We start from the raw sequence: 26,782 nt of genomic DNA, 5'->3' as shown, positions 1-26,782 counted from the left end.
GCGCCGCCCTAAAGGCTTCTACGATAACCTAGCGTAACGTAACGTTAACGTATTCCAACCTAAGCTAACATTAAGCTAACTTAACATAACGTGGCCGAGATGCAAAGTCAATAATCCGCACGGCGGATCCACTGTGAGAATGCGACCGGGCACCGCAACGCCTTTTACGGTAACTTAACGTAACCTAAGCTAACCTAAACCTAACCTAAGCTAACATAACCTAGCGTGGGCCACACGCAAAGCGAATAATCCTCGCGGCGTGTCCTAAGGCAATCGCGTTCGTCCGTGGTTGCTAAGGGCCCGTGCGTTTATTTCACTCAAACGGGACCCCTCAAAATGCTCGTGAAAAGTCCTGGCCCTAGTACTGTGTAGGCTGTAGTGTAGGCTCGGCCTGTACTACGGCCCCTATTGCCCCCCCCCCCCCGGGAAATTTAAGGATTCTTATTTTTTAAGGTACAGTGCCGTAAAGCGTGACAAAGTTATAAACCGGCATGGCTGGCTCAGCACCAGCGGCATACGCGTGAGAAAGTCTATACAACGCACCTTCACACACAGCGATCACCAAATGAAGCGTCAGTGCCCGCTGCTTCACCTGTCTCCCCACGCCGGCAACCAGCGTCCGAGCGTAAACAAACTCGACCCCACTCCGCTATGCCGGCAGGCCTAGGGACAAACGCACGCAACACGCGCAAAGAAACTTCTCCACCGTAGTGCCTAAGCAGAGTCGCGTATTCAGGAGCAAAGGACCCCAGAATTTCTCTCTCGCACCCCCTCTTACTCGCGGCTGCGCAGAAACTTCGGGCGATCCCTCAAATGACCGTCTCGTCTTCACCACACAGGCAAGCTTGCAAGGTGCGAATATAAGCGGGGTTTATATGTATGCCGTGCAGTCTTTCAAATGAAGCAGTATTTGACGATTGTCGTCTCTTAGTGTCAGCATGTTGACGCCATAAAAAAAAGCAGCGATCTGCTGTTTCCCAGTATGAAGCTGTATTCGATGGCTGTTCAGTGCCACCATGCGGCTGCAGCTACTACCCCCCCCCCCCCCCGGGCTGCATTTCTACAATTGCATCCACGACGATAATGGAAGAGGAAGTAGTCTAGAGGAATTCGACATCCCACAAGTAACGCCGGAAGAAGTAAAGAAAGTCTTAGGAGCTATGCAAAGGGGGAAGGCAGCTGGGTAGGATCGGGTAACAGCAGATTTGTTGAAAGATGATGGGCAGATTGTTCTAGAAAAACTGGCCACTCTGTATACGCAATGCCTCATGACCTCAAGCGTACCCGAATCTTGGAAGAACCCCAACATAATTTTAATCCATAAGAAAGGGGATGCCAAATATTCGAAAAATTATAGACCGATCAGGCTACTGTCCGTTGGCTACAAAGTATTTACTAAGGTAATCGCAAATAGAATCAGGAGCACCTTAGACTTGTGTCAACCAAAGGATCAGGCAGGATTCCGTAAAGCCTACTCAACAATAGACCACATTCACACTATCAGTCAGGTGATAGAGAAATGTGCCGAATATAACCAACCTTTCATTGATTACGAGAAAACGTTTGATTCAGTCAAAAGCTCAGCAGTCATGCAAGCATTTCAGAATCAGTGTGTAGACGAGCCTTATGTAAAAATACTGAAAGATATTGCTGCATTATCTTCGTCGTGTCGAAATCCTCCATTGACGCTCCCAACGAACCAGAACATACCGTATTTGCGTGATTCTAAGCGCCCCCCGATTCTAAGCACCCCCCCCCCCTCTATTTCCGCAAAAAAAGTTGGCAAAAAAGTTTGCATGCGAATCTAAGCACCCCCCTATTTGTTAGGAAGACCGCGTTGGCAAGGCCGCCAAACGCGCTTGCTCACTCTGGAATCATTGCTCGGCGGACCTGCAGGCACGCGGTCGATGCTTCGGTTGGATGCGTTTCGCGGCCATCTAACGCCGGAGGTAAAGACAAAGCTTCGGAACATCAATAGCGACGTGGTTGTGATTCCGGGTGGCATGACGCCAATGCTGCAACCCCTCGACGTTTCAGTCAACAAGCCCTTCAAAGCCAATCTCCGACAGGAGTACGAAGAGTGGGTGCGAAACCCTAACCCGAAGAAGGCGCCGACGGGAAAGCTGCAGAAAGCGTCCCCATCAACCATCGCAAAGTGGATTTTGGACGCGTGGAAGAGGGTCCAAGTGGACGTTCTGGTCAAATCATTTAAGAAGTGCTTGATCACAAACAACATGGACGGAACGGAAGACGACCTGCTGTGGGATACCCAGAGCAACGGTTCAAGCGGTGCGACGAACTCGAGTGGCGGTGATAATGAGTTAGCATCCTACACAAGCGGTGGGTTCATTGTCTGCACCTATTTTTCTTTTGAATGTTTGCAAAATAAAATGTTATTTCTCGCACCCATCTCGTCGTGATGTCGCAACGAAGAGAGGGAGGAGGGGGAGGGGGTCACTCTAGATTTTTCGAATCTAAGCACCCCCCTCACTTTGGGCATCGCGATCGTGAAAAAAAAGGGTGCTTAGAATCGAGTAAATACGGTACTTGATGTTCCCGTCGACAGTGTCCATTTGACGGCGTTAATAGATACTGGAGCCCAGGTTTCCATAATCACTTCTAACCTCCACCCTCGACTGAGGAAGTTCTCACGCCTCCTTCTACTCGAGCCCTACGCGTGGCCGATGGTAGCACTGTTGACGTAACTGGAATGTGTACTTCCCGTATCAGTATTGCCGACTGCCACGTTCCTGTTCTTTTCACAGTGCTGACCAATTGTCCCCATGACCTAATCCTTGGACTCAAATTTCTTATGGCACATTCAGCTTTGATCGACTGTTCTGCCGGTGCCCTTTGCCTCGAACTTCCTCTACTCGCGCATATTCGCATGGAACTACCGATCAACTTTAATACGACCGCCTTCGTCCGCCTGCCTCCTAAAGCCTTGTCTTTCGTCGATTTGCTATCATATTTTCCTGTGCCTGACGGTGATTATGTCGCCACACCTGTTCATCATGTCCTTTTAATGCACAATATCACTGTGCCCCACTCCGTCTTCGCCGTTGCCGATAACCGGACATGAAAAAGGAAGTTCTACCCCAAGGCATATCGGTTGCGACGCTGCATGCTGTAGGAGATGACCACGTCATGACGTTTTCAGTTGACTTCTTCTCAGATTCTTCACCATGTCCACAGGATGCCCTTTGTCCTGACGCAACATTTCGTCCTATGATTTCTGCGGATCTATTGCCTGAACAAGCAGTAACTCTGTGCCGCCTTTTGGTTTACTATCACGACATCTTCGACCTCAACAATCGCCAATTGGGCCAGACTTCAATTGTTAGGCATCACATAAATACTGGCGATGCCAGTCCTATTCATGCCCGGCCATATCGAGTTTCTGCTTCAGAGCGCAACGTTATTCAAGATGAAGTGAACAAGCTGCTTGCCTAAAGTATTGTTGAACATTCGTCCAGCCCTTGGGCGTCGCCCGTGCTACTTGTTACAAAGGAAGATGGCACGTGGCTTTTCTGCGTAGATTGTCATCTCAACCACATTACCAGGAAAGATGCCCACCCCTTGCCTCGCATTGCTGACGCCCTCGATTGTCTCCTGGTGCCAAATACTTCTCATGGATACGCAACTTTCTGACTAACCGTCAACAGTTCGTTTACGCTAACCAATGCTCGTCTACCTTATCACCCGTTATCTCCGGCGTGCCGCAAGGCACAGTCCTGGGGCCACTACTCTTCTTAATATACATTAACGACTTACCGATAGGTTGTTCTTCCAAAATTCGTTTATTTGCTGATGATTCTGTAATCTATCGTCCTATTACTAACGACGCTTATTCTCGCGCTCTCCAGTCCGACTTCAACGTCATTGAAACTTGATGTAATAATTGGCTAATGTCCCTCAACGTCAAAAAAAACGTCGCTACTTACTTTCCATCGCCGCCAACAATTTATTTCAGCTAATTACATTATCGCCGGTTCGGAAATATGTGCTGTGACTTCATATAAGTACCTAGGAATTAATCTGTCCAATAACCTTAGTTGGTCCTCGCACATTTACAACATTAGCAATGATGCCAATCGTGTACTATGCTACCTGCGCCGTAATCTACGTCTTGTTCCGCCCTCAGTGAAACTACTCGCATATTTAACAATCATTCGACCCAAACTGGAATACGCATGCTCAGTGTGGGACCCACACCAATCTAACCTGGCAACAGCACTAGAATCCACACAGAATCGTGCAGCAAGGTTCATTCATTCTAACTACTCTTACCACACTAGCGTTACTAAACTTAAATCGTCTGTGAACCTTCCAACCCTCGAGCAGCGCCGCAAAACAGCAAGACTGTGCCTCTTTTACAAATTTTATCACTCACTACTTCATCCCTCGCAGGGGCGTCTGCGTCAGCAGGCGTTTGGTGTGTTGCGACACCACGTACCCGAGCACATGAGGGTTGGACCCTCCCGCGCGTAGCCGTGTCCGGGGGAAAGGGGATCCTGGGGCTTGAGCCAATGCCGGGTGTTTGGACCTTTACGGCCCCTCGGCGGCGGCAACACACCCCATTGGCCTCGGCTTCACGTAGACGGCACCTCCAGAATGACCCACCTGGGGGAAATCGGCAGTCGCCCTTTCCTGTCGCTCTCTCTCCTCAAATCTTCGTCTTTATCTCTCACTTTTGACCTTTCTTGTCTCCTCCTCTCTTCCAGTTACTTCCTTTCTCCACGGCGGCAAGGGTTAACATTGTTTGGCTATCCTACCTTGGATGCACGATATTTGGTTATAGCGACGGCCTACGTCTGGCGTCGTGCAGGCTTGAACACAAGCTTTGCCGCGTCCCCTCGTTGGACTCCGTGATGGGCGGTTGGCGCTGTTGCCGAACATACACATATTCCTATGGCAGCACGAACCTCTGTCGTCTATGATCGGCGTCTGAAAAGATACTGCAGCGAAGTACCATTCCATTTCTCCTTTCGGAGCAACACTCCATCCTTCCCCAAATACTATGTAGTACACAGCGAAAGCAACATGCCAGTAAGAAAACTCTCTTCATTCCTTGTAGCCAAATGCCTGAAAAAAAAATCGGACCGACGTACAAAGCCTCCAAAATGTATATCGGGGCCTCCTCATAGAACTGAATGATAAAGACCAAGCAGAGAAGCTCACTGACCTTACCAGTATTGGCGACGCGACAGTGACAGTGTCAGTCAATAGAGCACTTAATACAAGCAGGGGAGTGATATCTGCAGAAGACTTTATTGGTTTGAGCGATGAGGAACTCCTTGAGGGTTTCCAAGAGCAAAATGTGACAAAGGTACAAAGAATAGCAATCCGCAGAAACGACCAAGAAATCCCCACCAAACATGCTACACTCACCTTCGGAACAAGCGAAATGCCTACCTCCCTGGATGCAGGGTATGTAAAAGTAAACGTGAGGCCATATATCCCGAACCCAAGACGGTGTTTCAAGTGCCAAAGGTTCGGACATGCTTCACATGCATGCCGAGGTCAAGCAACGTGTGCTAAATGCAGCTCCAGTGACATCAAACTGAAAAATGCACTTCTTCCCCATATTGTATCAACTGCAAAGGAGACTATCCAGCCTACTCGCGGTCTTGCCCATGCTGGAAAAAAGAAGAACAAGTAATAGCACCAACTGTCAAACAAAAATTTCGTTCTTTGAAGCCGGAAAGCGGCTATCATACCTTCCGCGAAGAAGTTATGGCGATATGACGCAGGCGCGGGAGCGTCACAAAGGCCCCCAGAGTCATGCGAGCCCACGCGCAGTGGTTCCGCAGTAACCCCTCCCGCCTCCGTGGTGGAAGCAGCCAGTACTGCTCCACCCTCTTCGGAGGCCTTGCAGACACCAGTCCCGCAAGGCCCTAAGATCAAGAGAACCCCAAAGCCCGAGGCACGTGTCTCGGCGCCCAACTCTCGGTCCTCCAGCGCCTCAGAGAGAGCGATGGAGGTCGATAGAGATGTCACTGACACCGAAGGACAAGCGCTCTCTTGAGCGCGGTAAGAGGGAAAAGATCCCAATAACCACCCAAAATAAGAAGACGATAACTTGAAGGTTATTGCTCCTTTGTATCACCCTTCTTGAGATCTACGTCACCTAACATCTTTCCTGTCTCCTATTCAACTGTTAACGCCATTTTTACCCTTCAAATCCCCCATAATGGCTTTTATTATTCACTGGAATGGTAGAGGTCTTTTACATAACTTAGGTGACATTAAAGACCTGTTATTTAACTTCTTTCCTGTGGCCTTATGCTTACAGGAAACAAACCTAGGCGAAAAACACAAACATATTTTAAAAGGTTTCACTGTTGTACGGCGCGACCGTACTCAGATGAACCGGCTTTCCAGTGGTGTAGCCATTGTTGTGCAGGGCGGTATTGCAGCTAGAGAAGTTCCCATCACCAGTCACATAGAAGCCGTTGCTGTCACCATTATAACTCACAAAACCATCACCATTTGCTCGCTGTATATCCCCCCCCCCACCCATTTTACCACTAAAGACTTAGAAAATGTAACAGGTCAATTACCGGAGCCATTTGTTTTATTGGGGGATTTTAATGCTCACGGTACTCTTTGGGGCAGTATCAAAACTTACCAAAGAGGGCAAATGGTTGAGGGTTTTATTCTGTCAAATGATATCTGCCTTTTAAATTCAGGTCCACCGACATACTTTTCACCGACTTCCCGCACTTTTAGTTGTTTATATTTAGCTTTTTGCTCACCATCTCTTTTTAATGATCTTAAATGGGAAACACTCGACAAGTCTTATGGCAGTGATCACTTTCCCGCAATAATCAAATTTTTATCATCACCTTCAACCTTAGTCACTAGGCCACGCCAGTGCAAATTACAGCTCGCTGACTGGCCGCTTTTTATGAAACACGCGAAACTGGAAGTTGTCTTTTCACAAGAACAAAGCATTGACGAACTTAACAAAAAAATCACTGAGGACATAATCTCTGCAGCAGAAAAGGCGATGCCCCAGTCATCCGGTATTGTACACAAAAGGCTAAATCCCTGGTGGACTAACGAGTGTACCGACACCAAAAAGAAAGAAAATAAGGCCTGGGGAATCCTACGTAGGTACCCCCACTTATAGCAACCTTTTATATTTCAAACAGGCCAAAGCTAAAGCACGATTTATTCGAAGAAAGGCAGAGAAATCGTCATGGCAAAAATATGTATCTTCTATTAATAGCACGGTCACGTCAAAACGAATGTGGAACCAGGTAAGGAAATTCAAAGGAGAGTACACCATCATACGCAATACCACAGCGTATTCTCACTGTGGTTAGGCCGTGAGAATTGTTTTCGTCTCGGCCACTTGTCGTTAGGTTAACGTTCGGTTAGGTTAGGTTAGCGTAAAAGGCGTGAGGGCAGCATGACATATTCTCATAGCGGTTGCAGGGGCGTCGAGCGGCACCGGCGGCCTCTCAGCCACTTGCGTTCAACCGCGGTCGCTAAGGCGCTCTGACTTCTTGATTTTCAATGTATGCGGCCCGGCCTCTACTACGGTTCCTACTGCTCCCACGAAACATCTGTGATGTTATTTACAAGGTACATCGCCGCAAGCGGCAAGAAAGCTATGATCCGGTACGACTGACTTAGCACGAGAGCCGCAGATGCGAGACAGTCTGTCCGACACAGCGGTCGCCAAATTGGGTGTCAGTGCCCGCTGCTCCACCTATTTCTCCGCGCCGGCAGCCAGCGTCCAAGAGTAAACAAACTCGACCCACTCCTCAGTTCCGGCATGCCTAGGGACAAACGCATACAACATGCAGTAAGAAACCTCATCCGAAGTGCCCACACAGAGTCATATTCAAGCAGCAAAAGCCCCCAGATGTTCTCTCTCACGCCCGCTTTTACTCGCGCCCGCGCACGAACGCTGCGCGATCCCTCAAATGCTGTCTCGTTTGGCGAAGCGGTCGCGTGTCCGACTCGCAAATCCAACTCCCAATCCGACGGACCAAGTTCGAATCCTAGAATGTGAATTTCTTTCTTTAAAGCTAAAATCATTTACTTTATAAGTTTAGATTATTCTGAGCCCTTTCGTGAATGTGACCTGGGCTTCTTGACACGCCGTGGACGCCGCCGTCTTTTCCGCTGAACGGGAGCCTTAAAGCTTTCGCGTTAACAAATAATTAAATAAATAAATGTACCCTAATCTGCAGTTAGGCCGCGCCGGCGCTTTCTACTAACCCTCAGCCCGTCCAGAGCTCTAGCTTGTCACACCTTGACACCGGACATTATATTTGTCGCACTGTAGTGTTGGAAAATAAGTATTTGGACGGCAGTTATAGAGCGTCTCAGATCGAAGAAAAATAGTTATAAGCGATTCGACCTGGAGCTCAAGTCGGTCAAAGACAGTCTTCCCGAGAAAGCTGGGGATGAGAATTGGGTGGAGCCATTGCCCACGGCGCTCTATCGCATCGCCACTCACTTGAAGGGAGCAAGAGGAGCTTCAGGATGCCTAACTTTTTGGTTTCACTATCTTCGGGGTCACCCGACATTTTGGACGGTACGTACACAAGAAAACGAGCAGCATCTTTTATTTAGATTACGCTATCTTTGAGACCAGGGCCCATCGTTTGCGGAACCATTTTCGGGATCTGTTCGCGAAAGTGTCTAGAAATTGTGATAAGTGGGTGCAACCTGCTAAAGAAGGCATTGATCTGGTAAGCAGTGGCAGGGACCTGCCGAAATGCTTTAGGATATGCACAAGGCAGCATGGAAGCGCGGCGGCTAGCTTTTGCCCGGTGCGCTCGACGCGACGAGGTTGGCCGTGTTATCAAGCAGCAGTGGCTCAACTATTGGTCGATGAAATTGAGACTTCTCCAACGGGAGCCACAGCAGAGTTTATTTATTCTGAACTTGGTGAACCTGGTAACTTGGCTGGTTTCAGAAGCAGCAATTAAAGTGGGAGGCGAGGCACCAAGGAGACTCGCACGTAATTAAAGGCATAATAAAAAGCTACAAAGCATGACAGTGTCAACTCAAGAGTTTGCTGAACATTCAAAGCTGATGAACAAGAAGAATAGTGTTTTCGCGGGGGGAAACCGCAGCCGAAGGAAGAAGGCGTAAGCAGAAGCAAACGTGGTTTATTCCATGACGACTCGTAGTGGAAATGCAGCCCGGTGGCCACATGACTGGGCTAATATAACAAGCTGCCGCGATAGTCGCGCCACCGCTATCGCTCTAGCGGCGATGATAACACAACACTCCTCCCTCTTTATTTTAGAGGGTGCACTTGTAGCCTTATACAATAGTTGAAGAACGGGCTTAGTATCGCTCGGGTCGACGGCGTTGTCTTGACGGCTAGCGCCTTTGCGGAGCTGATGTCTCTGATGGAGGAGCGGGAGCTGGAGGGACGGACTCCCCGGGTACCGGCTCTTCTGACGTTGGCTGGTCACCAGCCTGGCTTTGAGGGAAGACCAGGAACCCCTCCGAAAAGTCGGAGTCGGATGCCCTTGGTGTCATCATAGGGCCGGCGCCAGCCAGCAGCTGGTCGAGATGTCGACACCAGATGAAGTTGCCTCGGGGTGTGGCTACCATGACTTTGTACAAGACTGGTCCAGTCTTCAGAACGGTTCCACGAACCAACTTCGTTGAGCCTGTGTAATTGCGAAATAGAACACTGTCATTAACACAATAACAGTCCCTGTTGCTCCTGCGCTGCTGCATTTGGGTCAACTGATTGTGCATCACCTTCCCCTCCACTGTAGGCTTCATTGCATCCAGCCTGGTGCGCAATCTTCTACCCATCGACAGGTTAGCTGGAGCTTCTCCAGTCGTAGGGTGAGGCGTATTTCGGTACTCCAATAAAAGTTGTGAAGCGTTTCTTCGACGGACTGTTTTTGCCCCAGAATTGTTTGCAATGGCTTGTGATCCGTAATCAACGTGAAACATCTCCCATAGATGTAGAAATGAAACTTTTTGACGGCAAAGAAAATGGCCAGCGCTTCTTTTTCTAGCTGACTGTACTTTTTTTGGCCTCAGTTAACGTGCGCGACGCATAAAACACAGGCCTAGAGCTTCTATCTTCAGTTACATGAGAAAGTACTGCAGCCACGCCATATTGAGAAGCGTCACCTGCCACCTGCAAAGATTTTTCGGGGTCGTAATGCGCCAGGATCGAGGATGACGCCAACGCCTTCTTGATTTCCCCGAACGCCCTTTGACACGATTCATCCCAGAGCCATGGCTGGTCGCGACGCAGCAGTTTGTAAAGTGGACTCGCCAGAGTAGACAATCGAGGAACAAACTTCCCGTTGTAATTTACAATGCCCAGAAACGATTGTAGTTGCTGCTTGCCTGTGGGTGCGGATGCTTTCATTAGTGCTTTTATCTTGCCTGGCGTTGTGCTGACACCTGCTGCACTGATAACATGACCCAGATACTGTAATTCCGTTTGGAAAAATGAACAGTTTTCTTTCTTTACTCGAACGCCGCGCTCAGTCAACCGCTTCAGAACCGCTTCGAGATTTGCAAAATGCTCGTCTGACGTCTTGCTGGTGAGGAGAACGTCATCCAAATAGCAGCTGATGCCTTTCAGGCCTTTCAACATTGTGTCCATAATTCTTTGGAAAATGGAAGGTGCCGAAGAAACCCCGAACGGCAGCCTGTTTATTGAAAACAGTGCTTTATGAGTGTTTAGTGTCAAATACTTTCTTGACGACTCTGTCGTTACTACCTGCTGATAGGCTCGATTTAGGTCAATTTTAGAAAATTCTTGGCCCCCTGCGAGCGCTGTGAACAACACGTCGATTCTCGGGAGTAAATAGCGGTCAGTTTCCAGACAAGGGTTTAGGGTGGTCTTGTAATCGACGCATAGTCTTATGCCACCGTCCTTCTTTACTACTGGCACAACCGGCGTGGCGTAGTCACTTGTCCCCACTAGCGAAATGACTCCCATGTCTTCCAACTTTTTAAGCTGAGCCTCGACTGCTGGTTGCAATGCAAAGGGCAGGCTTCTTGCCTTCATAAATTTTGGCACGCTACCTTCTTTCAGGGACAATGTCGCTCTTCTGTAATTGTCCCCAGTTCGTCCTGAAACAAACTCTCGTACCTGTCTAGAAGAGCGCGCAGTCTGTAACATGCAAAATTGTCCCACTTGGGAATAGCGTTCAGCTTGAACATGCAGCTCCAGTCGAGTCGGATGGCTTGCAACCATTGTCCACCTAGCAGAGGGGGTCCCTTTTCTCTCGTGTGTGAAAAGGCAGCTGGGCCCTCTGCTCTCCGTACTGCACGGCAACGTCAGCAACTCCGACAGGCTAGATGATGGCTCCATCGAACGTCCGCAGCTTCAGCGTCGTTCGCACGACCTTGATAGAGGGAAACATTTGACGAAACTGATCCAAAGACATTAAGGACATAGTAGCCCTCGTATCCAGCTCCATTTCCAAGGGTACGTCTTGTACTTGCACTGAAATTTTTCTGGGCTACATACCAGGCGAAACAATTCCCTTCACGCTAACAGAAGCTTGAACGGGAGTCAACCCCTTCATCGCGTTTCGACGCGCTCCCTTCGTCGTTCTCTTCTTGTTAGCTTGGCATACTCTTTGAATGTGCCCTTTCTTATCACATTTGAAATAGATGGCCGCATCGTGCGGGCACAGTCTGCTTTTATGTTTCGCAGATCCGCAGCGGTAGCGATTTCCCTGTGTCATATCAGTTTCCCCAAGCGTTCCGACTTTGTGAACGTCTGGTACGCTTGATTCCAAAGCGTGCACTTCTGCAACGCTCTTTTTCGCCGCTTCCATGGCTAGCGAGCGTTCTACGGCTTTCTGGAAGGTTAGCTTGTTATTCTCCGTGAATAACACGCGCTGTATATCTTCTCGGCACAGACCGCAGACAAAACGGTCCCGCAATGACTGATCAAGGGCGGATTCAAATTCGCATGTCTGTGCCAATTTCCGCAACTGCGCAACATATTCCGAAATTGATTCAGTCTCAAGTTTTGCTCTTCTGTGAAATTTTGCGCGTTCGCCGATTACCGACGGCTTCGGTGACAAATGGTCACCAAGAAGTCTCTTTAAAAACTCGAAACCTTTAGCTGACGGCAATTCCGGCGCGGTCAACGACTTGAGAAGAGTGTACGTCTTTGGGCCTATGAGACTCAAAAAAGCGTGTACCTTGTCGTCCTCGGGGATACGGTTGACCTGAAGAAACGACGACAAGCGTTCCTCGTACGACGGCCAATCGCTTGCGGACTCGTCAAAGGGCTCGATGTGTCCCAGTCGACCCACGATTTGCGCCACTGCACCCGCCGCTGCCGGACATTCCGTTGCCATGTCAGCTTGCCGCAGAATTGGTCAGGATCCCGTCCTCGTCGCCAGTGTAGTCTTTTCGCGGGGGGAAATTGCAGCCCAAGGAAGAAGGCGTAAGCAAAACCAAACGTTGTTTATTTCATGACGGCCCATAGTGGAAATGCAGCCGGGTGGCCACATGACTGGGCTATAGCAAGCTGTCGCGATAGTCGCGCCGCCGCTATCGCTCTAGCGGCGATGATAACACAACAAAGAAAGTAAGCGATATTCGGAAATTTAACGTCGGAACAATATATGCAGTGAAAGATACGCAGAGCAATATCATCAAAAGTTACGGTAATATCGTAAAGGTTGCAGAGGAATTCTTTACAAGTCTGTCCAGTGCCATGAGCATCCGCGCAATCTTCATTGGAAGTAGTGATGTAACAGGAAACGGAGGCTTCTTTTATAACTAGCGATGAAGATGTAAGGGAGGGGGGGGGGACTTTCAAGACACGTCCCGGGGAAAGCGATAGCAGAAAATGGCAGTCCACTTAATACAAATGGAATAGATATGTTCGAAAACCTTGCGAACCTTTATGCACAATACCTAACAAATTGACGTGGACCAGAGATCTCGAAAAATGCCAACCATACAGTATTACATAAGAAGAAGAGTTCACTGTTGGGCTAGTTGGTCGTCCATATTTGAAGTAGTAGCTTAGTGCGAATAAAACCAGGGACACAAGGAAGACAGGCAAGGACAAGCGCTTGTCCTTGTCTGTCTTCCTTGTGTCCGTGGTTTTATTCGCGCTAAGCTACTACTTCAAGCGCTTGTCCCTGTCTGTCTTCCTTGTGTCCGTGGTTTTATTCGCGTTAAGCTACTACTTCAAATTACATAAGAAGAGAAAGTCTAAGGAATCCAAAAAATATATGCCGATTAGCTTGCTTTCAGTATTGTGTAAAATATTTGCCAAGATAATTTCCAAGCAAATCAAGGCAGCACCTGATTTTAATCAATCAAGAGAACAGGCTGGCTTCACATCTGTGTCATCAATGAGGTAATTGAGCATCTGCGGAGTACAATCAAACTGTCTATATGGCTATCATAGACTATGAAAATACGTTTGACTAAGTAGGATACCAGCAGTGATGGAGGCATCGCTTAATCAAGGAGTACGGGAGGCATACGTGAATATATTTGGAAATATCTACAAATATCTACAGATACCTTGGTTCTCAACAAAGTTGAAAATTACCTATTGAGAAAGGGGTCTGGCAAGGAGACACACTTTATCCAATGCAAGTCACTTCATGATTAAAAGAAGTATTCAAGATATTAGACTAGGAAAGCTTAGGAGTGAGGATCAACAGCGAATAAATCAACAACCTTCGGTTTGGAGAAGACATTGTCCTGTTGAGCGACTGTTGGGTTGAATTGCAACACATGATTGAGGACCTTGACCGAGAAAGCATGAGAGTAGAGTTGAACAATAATGTGCGGAAGACAAAACTCATGTTCAAAAGCCTGCAGCGGAACAAGAATTCACGATCCCCATTTAGCCCCTAGCGTCTGTACAGTGGTACGTTTATCTAGGTCAGGTACGCACACGAGATCCTGATCAGGGGAAGGAAATTTACAGAAGAAATTTGATTGGTGTGCATATGACAGGCATTACCAAATCGAAACTGGAAGCTTACCACTTTCGTTGAAAAAAGAAAGTGTACAAGCATTGCATTCTACCGGTGATAACATTTGGGGCAGAAGCTGGGAGGGTAGCAGAGGCTCCTACCAGGATGCAGAGACTCTTTCTATTACTAGCGATAAAGGTACAAGATGCTTGCAAGGCATATATCGAGGACAGTGGCAGAAATGGATAGAATAACATTCGATTTATTTATTTGTTTAATTTTTTTACCATACTTCCAAGGCTCGTATGCATTACAGGAAGGAGTGGTAAAGTAAAACGGTGTGCAGGTGAAGATAAAGAAATACTTAAGGACAAATAACGAGATTAACAGAGTAAATTAACAAAAAGCTCGATGGCACCCTTAAAGCTCTTGGTGTCTGTGATCGCGGAAATCACGGTGGGAAGGTAGCTTCATTCAACCCTAGCCTTGGGGAAGGCAGAATCGTTACAGCCATTAGGGCGGCAAGATGGCACACAAACATGAAAGTTTTGGTCAGCGCATATCAGTCACTTTATGCGAAGACCGGCGTTCACATATGTAAGCGAGCCGGTTGTCGGTGAAGAATAAAGTTTATTGCCGGTGGGACGCGGGCATATATAGGAACAGGAGCGTGACGTCACAGGTCACGATGCCGCGTCGCTGGCAGCTCTGCCACATCTTCCCTTTTTTATATAAACAAGTAGTTCAACGTCTATCAGGCAATGGGTACAGACGATGTTGGGATGTTGCCGTATGCTTCGTCGTAGCTCTGGGAAAGGAGGTTCGACGTATTAGACATCAGACTTTAGAGGATCGTGTGGTTGTGGTGCCACGTCGCGTAGATGCTCTCGGGTCCGCCTGATCTCCCGGCCGTCTCCCGTTTTCAGGATCGCTGAACGTGGTGCTTCCGCTGGCTTTAGGAAGACAGCAGGTGCCCAGGTCCGGTGAGGAGTGTCGTACGCTGTTACCTGTTGCCCCAACGATATGGGGGGCAGCTGTCTGGAGCCGCGGTTGTAGTATATTTTCTGGCGTTGACGGATTTCCTGCAGACGGCGGTGAACAGCTTTGCAGGGCACCGTCTCTGGTGCCAGGTGCGTTGTGGGTACTGGCAGCAGGGTTCTCGTCAGTCGTCCCGTGAGTCTCTGCGCAGGGGACTTCATCACCGCATCCCCGGGGGTATTTCGCCACTCAAATAAAGCCATTTGGAAGTCGGGTGTCCAATACGAGCACATCTGTAGTTGTTTCTTAGCCTCTTGAACAGCCCTCTCAGCCATTCCGTTAGAGCGCGGGTAATAAGGGCTCGAAGTTACGTGTGCAATACCTAATGTGCTCAGAAGCTCTTTGAAATCCGCGCCGTGGAACGGTGGGCCGTTATCACTGCACAGCTTTGAGGGAAGCCCATGAACAGCAAAAATATCCGAACTCCATGATTTCAGTAGTTTTGCAGTGACGTTTTGTAATTCACGTATCTCAAAAAAGAATGAATAGATGTCCACGATTATGGCAAACTGTCGGCTGCCGTAACAGAACAAGTCCATTCCTACAGTTTCCTATGCTAAACCAGGCATTTCGGGACACAAAAGCGGCATCTTCGGGTTCCGCTATTGATGCGTTTGGCAGATCTTGCAAGCTCTACAGTACTGTTCAATATCCGCGGACATGCTGGGCCAGAACATAACGCTTCTCGCTCGTTCTTTGATTTTGTCTGCTCCCGAATGTGCGGCGACGAGGAGGCTCAATATTTCTGCTCTCTTCGAGTGTGGTATGATTACCTTATTGCTGCGGAACAGTAGGCCATCCTGGATGTGTATGCCCTCCCAGTATGACCAGTAGGGGCGCACGGCTACCGGGATATCACGTTTATTGTCCGGCCAGCTTGTTTGCGCATATCCTCGTAGCTTGAGCAGGGTTAGGTCGCTATCGGTTGCTACAAGGAGGTCTTCGATGCGTGTTTCAGAAGCAGAAACAAAATCGAGCACATTTACTTGAAACTGTTCGGACTCTTCAGCCATGCACACTTTGCTCGGAATTGCCGGTGAGACGCTGGTATATATAGAAACAGGAGCGTGACGTCACAGGTCACGATGCCGCGTCGCTGGCAGCTCTGCCACATCTTCCCTTTTTTTATGTAAACAAGTAGTTCAACGTCTCTCAGGCAATGGGTACAGACAGGGCTTGCGACTTTACCGTGTTCTTCGTCGTAGCTCTTGGAAAGGAGGTTCGACGTCTGAGACATCAGTCTCTAGTGGATTAGTAGTTCAGCATCCCACCGCTGCGACCATGTAAGCGAGCCGGTTATCGGTGAAGAACAACGCTTATTGCCAGTGAGACGCTGATATATGTAGGAACAGGAGCGTGACGTCAGAGGTCACGATGCCGCGTCGCTGGCAGCGCTGCCACATCTTTTCTTTTTTATATATAAACAAGTAGTTCAACGTCTCTCAGGCAATGGGTACAGACAGGGCTTGCTACGTTGCCGTGTGCTTCGTCGTAGCTCTGGAAAAGGAGGTTCGACATCTGAGACATCAGTCTCTAGATGATTAGTAGTTCAGCATCCCACCGCTGCCACCATGTAAGGGAGCCGGTTGTCGGTGAAGAACAACGCTTATTGCCATTGGGACGCTGGTATATGTAGGAACAGGAGCGTGACGTCACAGGTCACGATGCCGCGTCGCTGGCACCTCTGCCACAACATATACACGAAGTTCTTCTGATGCTTGAAAAGAAAATAACCGAATTAGAGAACCAGAGTAATAACCCTCATTTGATTATTTTTGTGCTACCAGAACCGGAGGGTGAAAACAGCAAATCACTGGAAACAGCCGTAAATAAATAAAGAACTTCTCGAGCCGAACCCGATAGCTATTGAACGAATACATTGATTAGGTCGACCGTCCACTAATAAGAGGCGACCGGTCATACTGAGGTTGATCGATACAAGAAACAAAACATCAATTCTGAAACAATGGCACAAGCTGCTATATCAGTGAGGGAAGAATATTCGCGACAAGTTCGAGAAGTTAGAAGAAGGCTTTGGGCAAGTACGAAACAAAAACCAGAGAAGGCGGATAAGATTTCATTTCCTTTGGACAAATTGTATATCAACAGGATAGCTTAAATTCGGAGCAATAAAAATATGAAAGAATTCCTGTTAAAAAAGTGACGCAGAAAAACCGCACCGCCCAACGAGCCGTCGTCTCGCGCAAGCGCAGAAATAGGCACAAAAATCGACGATGTTCAAGACAATAATTCAGATGTTGCATATTTATAAATCCTCGAACCTTCCTCCCACGTAAATTCAGTTTCATGCAAGGATAAACGCCAGTGCATCGTGAACTTCAATGCACGTAGCGTAGTGAACAAGACCGTTTTCCTAGAAATTCGGTTGCTACAACACCTTCCGCACATCACGGTCATAGCAGAAACCTGGCTGCGTAGCGATATAATAAATGAACTTGTCTTTCCACCCCATTACAAAGTTTTTCGTAAGGACATAATGCGCAGAGGCGGAGGTGTAGCCGTTCTAGTTCAGATAGGATCAGATAAGATCAGATAGGAGCTACGCTGCTTGGTGATACTCCCGACCTGGAGTGTTTACGCCTTAAGTTATCGCGCTGGGGTCATGTGCTGTGCGTATGTTACAGCCCACCTGACGCTACACCAGATTACTTGATCAAGCTTCCAGAGATCAAGATCAAGCTTCTATCTACCAAAATAAGAATTTTTTTGATCGGCTATCTTAACCTGCCTGGTGTCAGCTGGGAGCTCCTCCAGGCAAACAATAAGGTTGATGTAAACGCTACCAGCATACTTGACATTATGCTGAGACCTGATCTAATCCAAGTGGTTAATGAATCCACACGTGCACAAGGGTCATCATGTTCTATATTAGATGTGAAATTTTTAAACCGAACCATTTCTGAGCATATCGTAACAATAGAAGATGGTTTATCTGATCATTACCTTGTTGCCATTTTATTGCCTCTTGTCAAGACTGCTGCTCCGAAAATTGCCAAAACCAACTCTTTTAAAGATTACTCCAGAGCTGATGACGCCAGCGTCATTGACTACATGGAAACCTGTCTTATGCGCTTTGCAGAAAACGGTGGTGTGTGTACGCTATGGACAGCCTTTACTACAACGTGCAGATATTGCATAGATACATTTATACGTACTAAAATAAGAATGTGAATAAAAGTACTCCTTGGATGGTGCGCGTTATAGTACAACTAAAAATCGCAACATTGAACGAATAAAAAGAAGCATCCATGCACGGTCGTTATCGCTGAACTACGAGAAAAGCTGTCCTGTGCCGTGCGTTAGTCAAAATATTTTTTATTTTACCACAACATTGCCTAACTTTATGAAGAAAGCGCCGGATAAGTCTTGGGGTTACCTAGGGGATAGCAAGAAGGCTGTTGATGGCACCATTGTTAACGACTTGAATGCCATCGCAGAACCTTTTAACAATTACTTTCATAGTCGATTCTCCCGTGCGAGTTCAGGGCCGTCTTTAAGCTCTGCAGTGTTTAAACAGCATGAGACGAACTTTACTTCTTAGCATGGCATTGTGTCTATGTTACTCAATGTAAAAAACCGAAACAACTCCTCATTCAGACAACGTCCCGAATGTGTTCCCTATTAGATGCGCCGAAACTGTTGCCACGTTCTTAGCGATATCGTTCAGAGCATCTTTGTTACGCGCGAAAGTGCCTAAAGATTGGAAGATGACTCGAGTTGTTCTGGTCGTTAAGAAAGGAAATCGATGATTCTTCGAGAATCACCGCTCCATATCAGTGACATCATCTTGCTCCAAAAATATCGAGCACATAATCGCCACTCACAATCATGAATTCTTAAAAGAAAACATGATACTAAGAAGTCCTCAACATGGTTTCAGACAGGCTGTACCACTTTCACGCAACTAGTAATAGTAATCGATTCACTTGCCCAAGCTTTGGATGTCAACAATCAAATTGATGCTGTGGTTTTGGACTTCAGTAATGCTTTCGACAGAGTAATTCACGAAAAACTAATTCTAAAATTAGAAACATTAACCTGCATCATCATCATCATCAGCCTATTTTATGTCCACTGCAGGCCTTCGTCCTTCAGTGGAGATAAAATAGGCTGCTGATGAAAATAATGATGATGAAACTTCCAGAGATTTTAATAACTTGGATAACAGACTATCTGGATAATCGCCAACTGCATGTTTCGGTTGATGATCACAACTCAGGAAATCTACCAGTCAGTTCAGATGTTCCCCAGGGCAGTGTTCTCGGTCCATTGCTCTTTCTTTCATATAATAAGGACATTGTTACCGTCGTCAAACCTGGGACACAAATACGATGTTTGCAGACGACTGCGTTGCATGTCATAGTATTAAGTCCGCGGAAGGTCAGAGGAAACTTATGTCTAGCTTGAATAAAATATTTTTGTCGTGCAATGAATAGGGCATTGCTGCAAACAGAAAAAACTGTCCCTCTTTGTGAATAAAACCGCTACAGACACAGGACGGAGGGAGACGACAACACAGGGCGGTTGATGGCCGGTTGCACCTCCGTCCTGTGACGGTAGCGGTTTTATTGGCAATGTGTCACCGACTGGCCTACAACTGTACCAAAGCTAAATTATCTGTCTGTCTTCGCATAACGCATAAAAGAACCCCCCTGGAGTACGCGTATCAAATGGGTCCTATTCCATTAAAGCAAGTTGAAAGTTACGTGCACCTTGGCGTAACTTTCACTAACAGTTTTTCATGGAACTTTCAGATTGACAACATATGTTCTTCTGCCTTCCGCAAGGTAACTTTTCTGTGATACTAGCTTAGATATTCCCCCTCAAACGTGAAGCCGCTCACTTACCTACAGCGGGCCAAAACATGAATATGCTTGCGTCGCATGGAATCGCTATGCTAAGGTCAATATGAACAAACTCGGGAGGATATAGAGAAAGTCTTTTCACTTTGTTTATTCCAAATTTGAAAGTTCGGACTCGCTGCCAGAGTTGATGTTGGCCAACAACATTCCTTCGCTTGAACAAAGACAGAAATACTGGCTAGATTCTTTATATAATCTAAACCACAAATTGGCTCTGGACCCTTCACTATATGTAAGCCCCCTTTACACAAGGAATAAACGATACATCGTCTTGATACACTAACACCTGTCTATGCTAGGATTTTCCAGCTACAATTTTCCCTTCTTTCCACGGACTACTTCCGGATTGATTCATTATACAAAAAAAAAAGTGAGGCGTGCAGACAGGACGCAAGAGTAGAGAAGTGGACAAGTGGAGAAGCGTTGTCCCTTTCTCTACTCTTGTGTCATGTCTGCACGCCTCACTTCTTTTTTGCATAATGAATCCTTACCAACTAGCTCAGCTTTCTGTCGTTCTAAGTTCCGAATGGAATTCTCTAACCGCACCGTACAACATGGGACTGTCTTTTTTAAATATGTATGTTTCTTTCAAATTAGTATTTCCGTTGCACTAAGGAGTGTGCATACATTTGTTCCCTTTGCTGTTGAATGATCGCGGCAAGTTCTTCTCTCTCACTTCGTGCGCAACGCTTAGTTGCCTATTGTGACTAATCTCATGCATTCATCCAGTTTATAGCGTTGCGTTTGCGCCCCCTTCTGCTTTCCATAATTTACCCGGAAGAACGTATTGATTCAGGCTTTGTGTTTTGATCTTTTCACGAATTGCTTTGTGATCAACATGTCATAGAAAAGTGTGTATTATTTCTGCATGCATATGAATATACCTATGTATCTTTGTATTTCTATGTCTAGTCTTGCAGTTAAGTATGTCGAGCCCTCCTGCAAAGACCACAATGTGCTCTGCAGCATGTACTAAATCAATAAATAAATATGATACATACATGGCAGGAGAAAAAGGAACATCTTTTAGAACATGATTACAATGGCAGAACTTGTGGAACAATGGAAGGCGAGAGCATTGACGATCCGAGGAAAGGTGAGCGTGGACTTCAATTGTGAAACACTGGCACGACGACAGTAATTTGATAAAAGATTAAACAAGCAGCGTACTTCTGGACTGAGTCAAGGGCAGTAAAAAGTCTTACATGGTAAAGGTTCCAGATTGCTGTGGATATTCTAATATAATCAAAGATGGAGTAGATATTGTGCTGGAAAGTTTTCTGTCATTTACAGGCGATGACTCTCGACTTGGAGGGTCCTATAGAGCTCAGAAAATGCTAATACCTGAGAAAAGATAGCTGTCACCAGAACTAACTAGGCGAGTTGGCAAGTATTCGTGGTGAAATGCGTAGTGCGCGCAATGGACGAGGACGCAGAGTAGTTGGACACACAAGCACTTCGGAAAGAGCGAAAAAGCGCATACCAATAAGGACATTAAAAGATTGCAAAAAGCAGAATAGCAGTGTCGAGCTTTCGGGTGGCTTTGGTAAAAGCTTGTTGCCACCCAACGAATGAATGCTTTGCAAAGCAGGTACAAGGCTAGCTTCAGTGGGATTCCCGGAGCACAATAATTTGCAAAGCGGTAGAGAAAGTAAGTAAGATAGTAAAGGGTTTACAAACAATAGATTCAAGGAGCAGACATAGCACGGAGAGAAAAGGCCTTGCGGCTGCTCGTTATGTCCACTATTTTTCGCATGGGCTAAAGAATGTTGCCCGCCGGTATGGCGCTGAGGTGGTTTTCAGGGCTCCTAACAAGACCCAAAAAGTGTGGCACGCTGTTTCAAAAAAGTTTCACATTACAAAAAGAAAATGCAGCTGCGGTTTTAGACAAGATCAAAAATTTACGAAACGCAAAATATGTATTGTGTACCGGATTTCGTTATCATGTGGCAACATGTACATAGGACAAACCGGTCGGTGCATAAACACTCATATAAAAGAACATCAACATGAACTTGAAAAGGGGGGCACGCGTACACAAGAAAAAGACGTTAGACATGGACGGACGCAGCGTCCGTCTGTGTCTAACGCTTTTTCCTGGTGTGTGCGTCCTTTGTGTTTCGCTGGTACCCCCTTTTTCAAGTTCATCATGCACCAGCTGGCCCAAGAGCTTGAGCTAACACATCAACATTCTTTCGGAAAAGAAAATCATTCGCGCTTGTCTAACCACTGCAACCTATGTAATTGTCAACCGGTAATTTTCGACATTGATATTTTGTTTCCAGAAATAAATAAACTAATACCTGAAATTACAGAAGCGTTTCATGTAAGGTGTGCTGAAAAATGCATCAGTCAGCCATCGGTTGCTATTGCTGACAAAGAATTTGAATTCTCGAATACTGCTTGAAGCGTTCTAATCTGGTTATATAAAAATTGCTGACTCGTTTTGCCCAGACCCCGTGCCGATAGCTGACGCTTTTATGTTCTTTCGCTTTCAAAAAATAAACAGTTGTGACAAGCGATCGCGTGTCCAGCCTCTCTGCGTTCTTGTGTATTGCGCGCGCTATAAATTTCCCCATGAATTGCTGTCAGTATTGTATAAAATATTCACTAAGATAACTTCCAATAGAATCAGGACAACACTTGGTCTATAACAAGCAAGAGAGCAGGCTGGCTTCAAGAAGGGACATTTTCCAATGGATCACGTCCATGTCATCAGTCAAGTAATTGAGAAGTCTGCGCAGTAGAATAAACCTTTCTATATGACTTGCACAGATTATGAAAAGACGTTTTCCTCGTTAGAAATACCAGCAGTCATGGAGGCATTACATTATCGAGGAGTACAGGAGGTACCCATGAATATATTCGTATCTACAATGACTCTACAGCTACGCTATATCCACAAGTAAAGGAAAAAATGACTATCAAGAAAGGAGTCAGAAAATAAGACACAATTTCTCGAAAGCCATTCACTGCATAGGAAGGCTTAGGAGTGAGGGTCAACGGCGAATACCTCAGCAACCTTCGGTTTACAGATGGCATTGCCCTGTTCAGCAACACTTGGCATAAAAGGAAATAAATGTTTGAGGACGTAAACCATGAAGGTATAAGAGTGGAACTGAAGATTAATATGCAGAACACTAAAGTAATGTTCAATAGGCTGGCAAGCGAACAACAATTCATGATCGCCAGTAAGCCTCCAGAGTCTGTGTAGTAGTACTAGGCCGATCGCTTACAGCGGACCTTCATCTTGAAAAGGAATTTATAGAAGCATAAAAATGGGTTATAATGCATACGGCAGGCCTTACCAAATCCTGACAGGGAGCTTACCACTTGCGTTGAAAAGAAAATGCATATTAATTGCATTCTAGCAGTGCTAACATAAGGGGCAGAAAGTGGGAGCTTAACAATGAAGCTCTAGAACAAGTGAACCGCCGGGTGAAGAGCGATGGAACGAAATATGTTAAGCGTGGCATTAAGAGACGGGTAGGGAGCGACGTGGATCAGAGAGCAAACGCAGATAGCCGATATCTAGTTGAGAGTGACAGAAAAAAAGATGCAGCTGGGCAGACCATTTAATGCGTAGGGCAGATAACTGGCGTGACCAGTGAGGTACATAATTGCTGTCAAAGGAAGGGAAACGCAGTCGAGGACGGCGGTACACTAGGTGGGGTGATGAAATTGGGAAATTTGCAGACGCAAGTCGAAGTCAGCTAGCGCAAGACAGGGAAAAGACGGATATGGCCGGGAGGGGCCTTCGTCCTGCAGTGGGCATAAAAATAGGCTGATGATGAGTTGCAGCGTATGATAATGGACTCTTATTCCGCTCTGCTTGGTATGTTGTGAAGACACGTGCAAACAAACAGAATGTCGAACCATGGAAGCGCAACTATGAAACACCTATGTCGTCGTAGTGGAATCTTTTAGGCTGTAGCTCCTCTTAAGTCGAAAAAGAACACTCACCGAGTATATCGAACCAACCTGATATAATAAAAGACTATTTAAGGAATTCAAAATAATTCCGCCGCAATTTATACGCATATTTATGTGAGGTAATGGTAAACATTTATTTCTTATTCAACTCTTCCCACTTGTGTTCTTGCGGCAAGAGTGATTATGTTGTAAGAAACTCGATGATATTTACGTATTGCATTTGACTCTACGCCGGACGATTGTGGAGGCTGCAGAAGCATTCCTTGGTGGACCAACTGTGTCGTAAGCCGGTATCCATAGGTGCTCCTCCACGTGCTATGATTTGTAAGACATTGCGGAAAAACGCTCAACAACGATCTGCCTCTATATACCTATAGAATTAAATATTATTTTTCGTATTATTACCATTAGCATACGCAGTCGAATGATGACTATCTACAGTTCCATACCACTGCAGATGGCAAGAAAACTTTACCATCTAGCAGATGGACGTCGGTATATTCTTATTTATTATTTCTGCAAGCTATAGTCAAGTTCTAATTTAAATAAAAGGAGCACTGTACTCTGCTGGTGCTAGAGAATAATCTTGTTTATGTACATCAGGGTATTTAGTGCAGCGTGCCAGTCTCTGTCGAATTGACGTTTTCCATTTTTGGTTTTAATGCAATTAGCACTCTTAGGATACGTCGCGTTCTTTGCGGCATCTATCTATCTATCTATCTATCTATCTATCTATCTATCTATCTATCTATCTATCTATCTATCTATCTATCTATCTCTGTCTGTCTGTCTGTCTGTCTGTCTGTCTGTCTGTCTGTCTGTCTGTCCGTCCGTCCGTCCGTCCGTCCGTCCGTCCGTCTGTCTGTCTGTCTGTCTGTCTGTCTGTCTGTCTGTCTGTCTGTCTGTCTGTCTGTCTGTCTGTGTCGTTCACTGTTTTCCCGTCAACTTAGGTTTATGGGGCTAGTAAGCTAGTGGGACAGTATCGGACTGCAGTGCTGAGGGAACCGGGTTCGAAACGAACTGTGGTTCCGAATTTGATCACTGGTTGTGTGTGCCGCTGTTCAACGAAACTCTTTAAGGCCAACTTCGATCACTGGGTATGTGTCAGTGGGTATGACGCACTCATCAGTGAATCTCTTTGACGCCAATTTTAGTCACTGCGTATGTGTCTCTTTTCAGTGGGGGACAAAAATCCTCCGAAATTTATAGGTGGTGTGCGGAATTGCAGCTGAATCATATACTGCGACATTTCCGTTTGATTCACACAGATGCGCTAGGCGCAGCTCGACAGCACAGCGTGCGCAGAGGGAAGTCAGAGGAGCACGGCATCACATCACGCGTTTGAACGATGGCAGTAGGGTCCGTCACTACACCGCTCCAGTACTGATCACGCTATCGTTGGCATTCATCGGGAAATAAGGCATTTCCGCTTCGTTTACCTTGTGCTGTCCTTTGTCATTTAATTCAGGAAATAAATTAAACACAACGTGGCCCTGGCACAGTGGACAGGATGTTCGTCTTCAAACTACGTGAACGTTTGATCCGATTGTTGGGAAAAGCGTGAACAGACAAAAGCGACATACGACGAGCGCTTGACTCTATGGTCTTTGCCCATTTGCGCTTATCCTAACTACAGATGCACACCAAGTCGCCTATTTTGCCATTTTAATCAAGTTCGAACGGAGGTCGGCTATCTTCTGTTTTTCGCTTGCTTGGCGAAAGACTAAGATCTTCGCCGATTTCTAGCTGACAGCGTCTGTTCGCCGCAAAAAGGCCGGATGAACTTTGCGCAACCGTAGGATCCCAGTGGTGGATGGGGAACTGCAGTACCAGAGTCTACACAAGGAGCAGACGGAGCGCGCGCTCTGTCTGCTCCACGTACAGTTCCACGTACAGCGCCAGCAGACGATGTCTCGTGACATCGTCTGCTGGCGTTGTATTTGGAACTAAAGCATAGAGGGCGCGTTTCTATACCGACAGAAATATACTGTAGAAGGATCGACATTTGGGCGAATTGGTATTGGTGGAACATCTTGAAGGGGCAGCGCAATATGACGAAAACAGAAGGCAGGAACAGACAAGACAGCGCTGTCCTGTGTGTTCCTGCCTTCTGTCTTCGTCGTATTGCGGTGTCCCTTCAAGATGTTCAACAAACAGAAAGAACGCATCAATGTCAAGGCAACGCCTCGACCTAACGGCAGTTGGCAAATAGGCGCTGTAGCTAAGAGCGTTCAGGATAAGCACGGTTTACAGTCGTCTCGTGCCATGACATAATAAATTGAGGTGCCGTTGATGCAATTCCATCCTGTGCGCTATTAAAGTGTACCCTTTTCCTACGAAGGTTGTAAACAGGACACAGTGAAGAAATTATACATGCACATTAGCATTCATCAACTCTAGGCGAACAAGAGAAAACAGCGTTTCAAGTGAGGAAGACAAATCCCCTGGTCCAAGTGGTTGAGGCTTCCGGTCCTTCTTCCTGTATTGTATACTGTAACTCCGCACACAGGGTGGCGTAGCGAGAAACAGAAGTGAAGCAGCTATCGCTATTGGCCACTCTTATTAGCATCGCTCACACACAGCTATGCCACGCGCGCCAGCAGACAAAATAACACAAGATGTTCGCTGCCACTAAATGTGAACTAAATTATTTATAACGAAAGCATGTTATATCTTTCCGTTCATATCTTGTTTTTCATGCAGGGTCAGTCGCAGCATTCTGTGGGCTCTCGATTGTGGTGCTTGACATTTTCTTCCCGAACAAGTTCTCTACAATTCTCGAAGTTGACTACGACACGCCTTACCGATACTTCGTGGGCCAGGACTGCGTTACAGACCGCAAAACCAGCACAGTCACTACCCCAGACGGCGACAAGGTACGGATTTTTTTTCTTCTTAGATTCCAACAAATGGCTTAACTGAGCCTAAAGAACAATTCAAGCCAGTTAAAAAACGATAGGCGACCCTAATCTTGCACTTAGGTATATCTTAATGGTACTCGCACCTTGGAAGTGG

At 46.6% G+C, this 26,782-nt stretch overlaps 1 protein-coding gene across 2 annotated transcripts in view; it reads left to right on the top strand.

Annotated features, from left to right (window-relative positions):
- Positions 1-26,782, top strand: part of LOC142573237 (dual oxidase maturation factor 2-like) — a 547,099-nt gene that overhangs the window by 408,082 nt on the left and 112,235 nt on the right. For both annotated transcript variants that reach the window (XM_075682837.1, XM_075682836.1), the window contains one exon: positions 26,471-26,643. In XM_075682837.1, coding sequence (XP_075538952.1) covers positions 26,471-26,643 — 173 coding nt within the window. The remainder of the gene's footprint in view (positions 1-26,470; positions 26,644-26,782) is intronic.

Source organism: Dermacentor variabilis, chromosome 2 (assembly GCF_050947875.1).
Source record: "Dermacentor variabilis isolate Ectoservices chromosome 2, ASM5094787v1, whole genome shotgun sequence".
NCBI lineage: Eukaryota > Metazoa > Arthropoda > Arachnida > Ixodida > Ixodidae > Dermacentor > Dermacentor variabilis.
The sequence above is the reverse complement of the archived record's forward strand: the minus strand, read 5'-3'. Positions and strand labels throughout refer to the sequence as shown.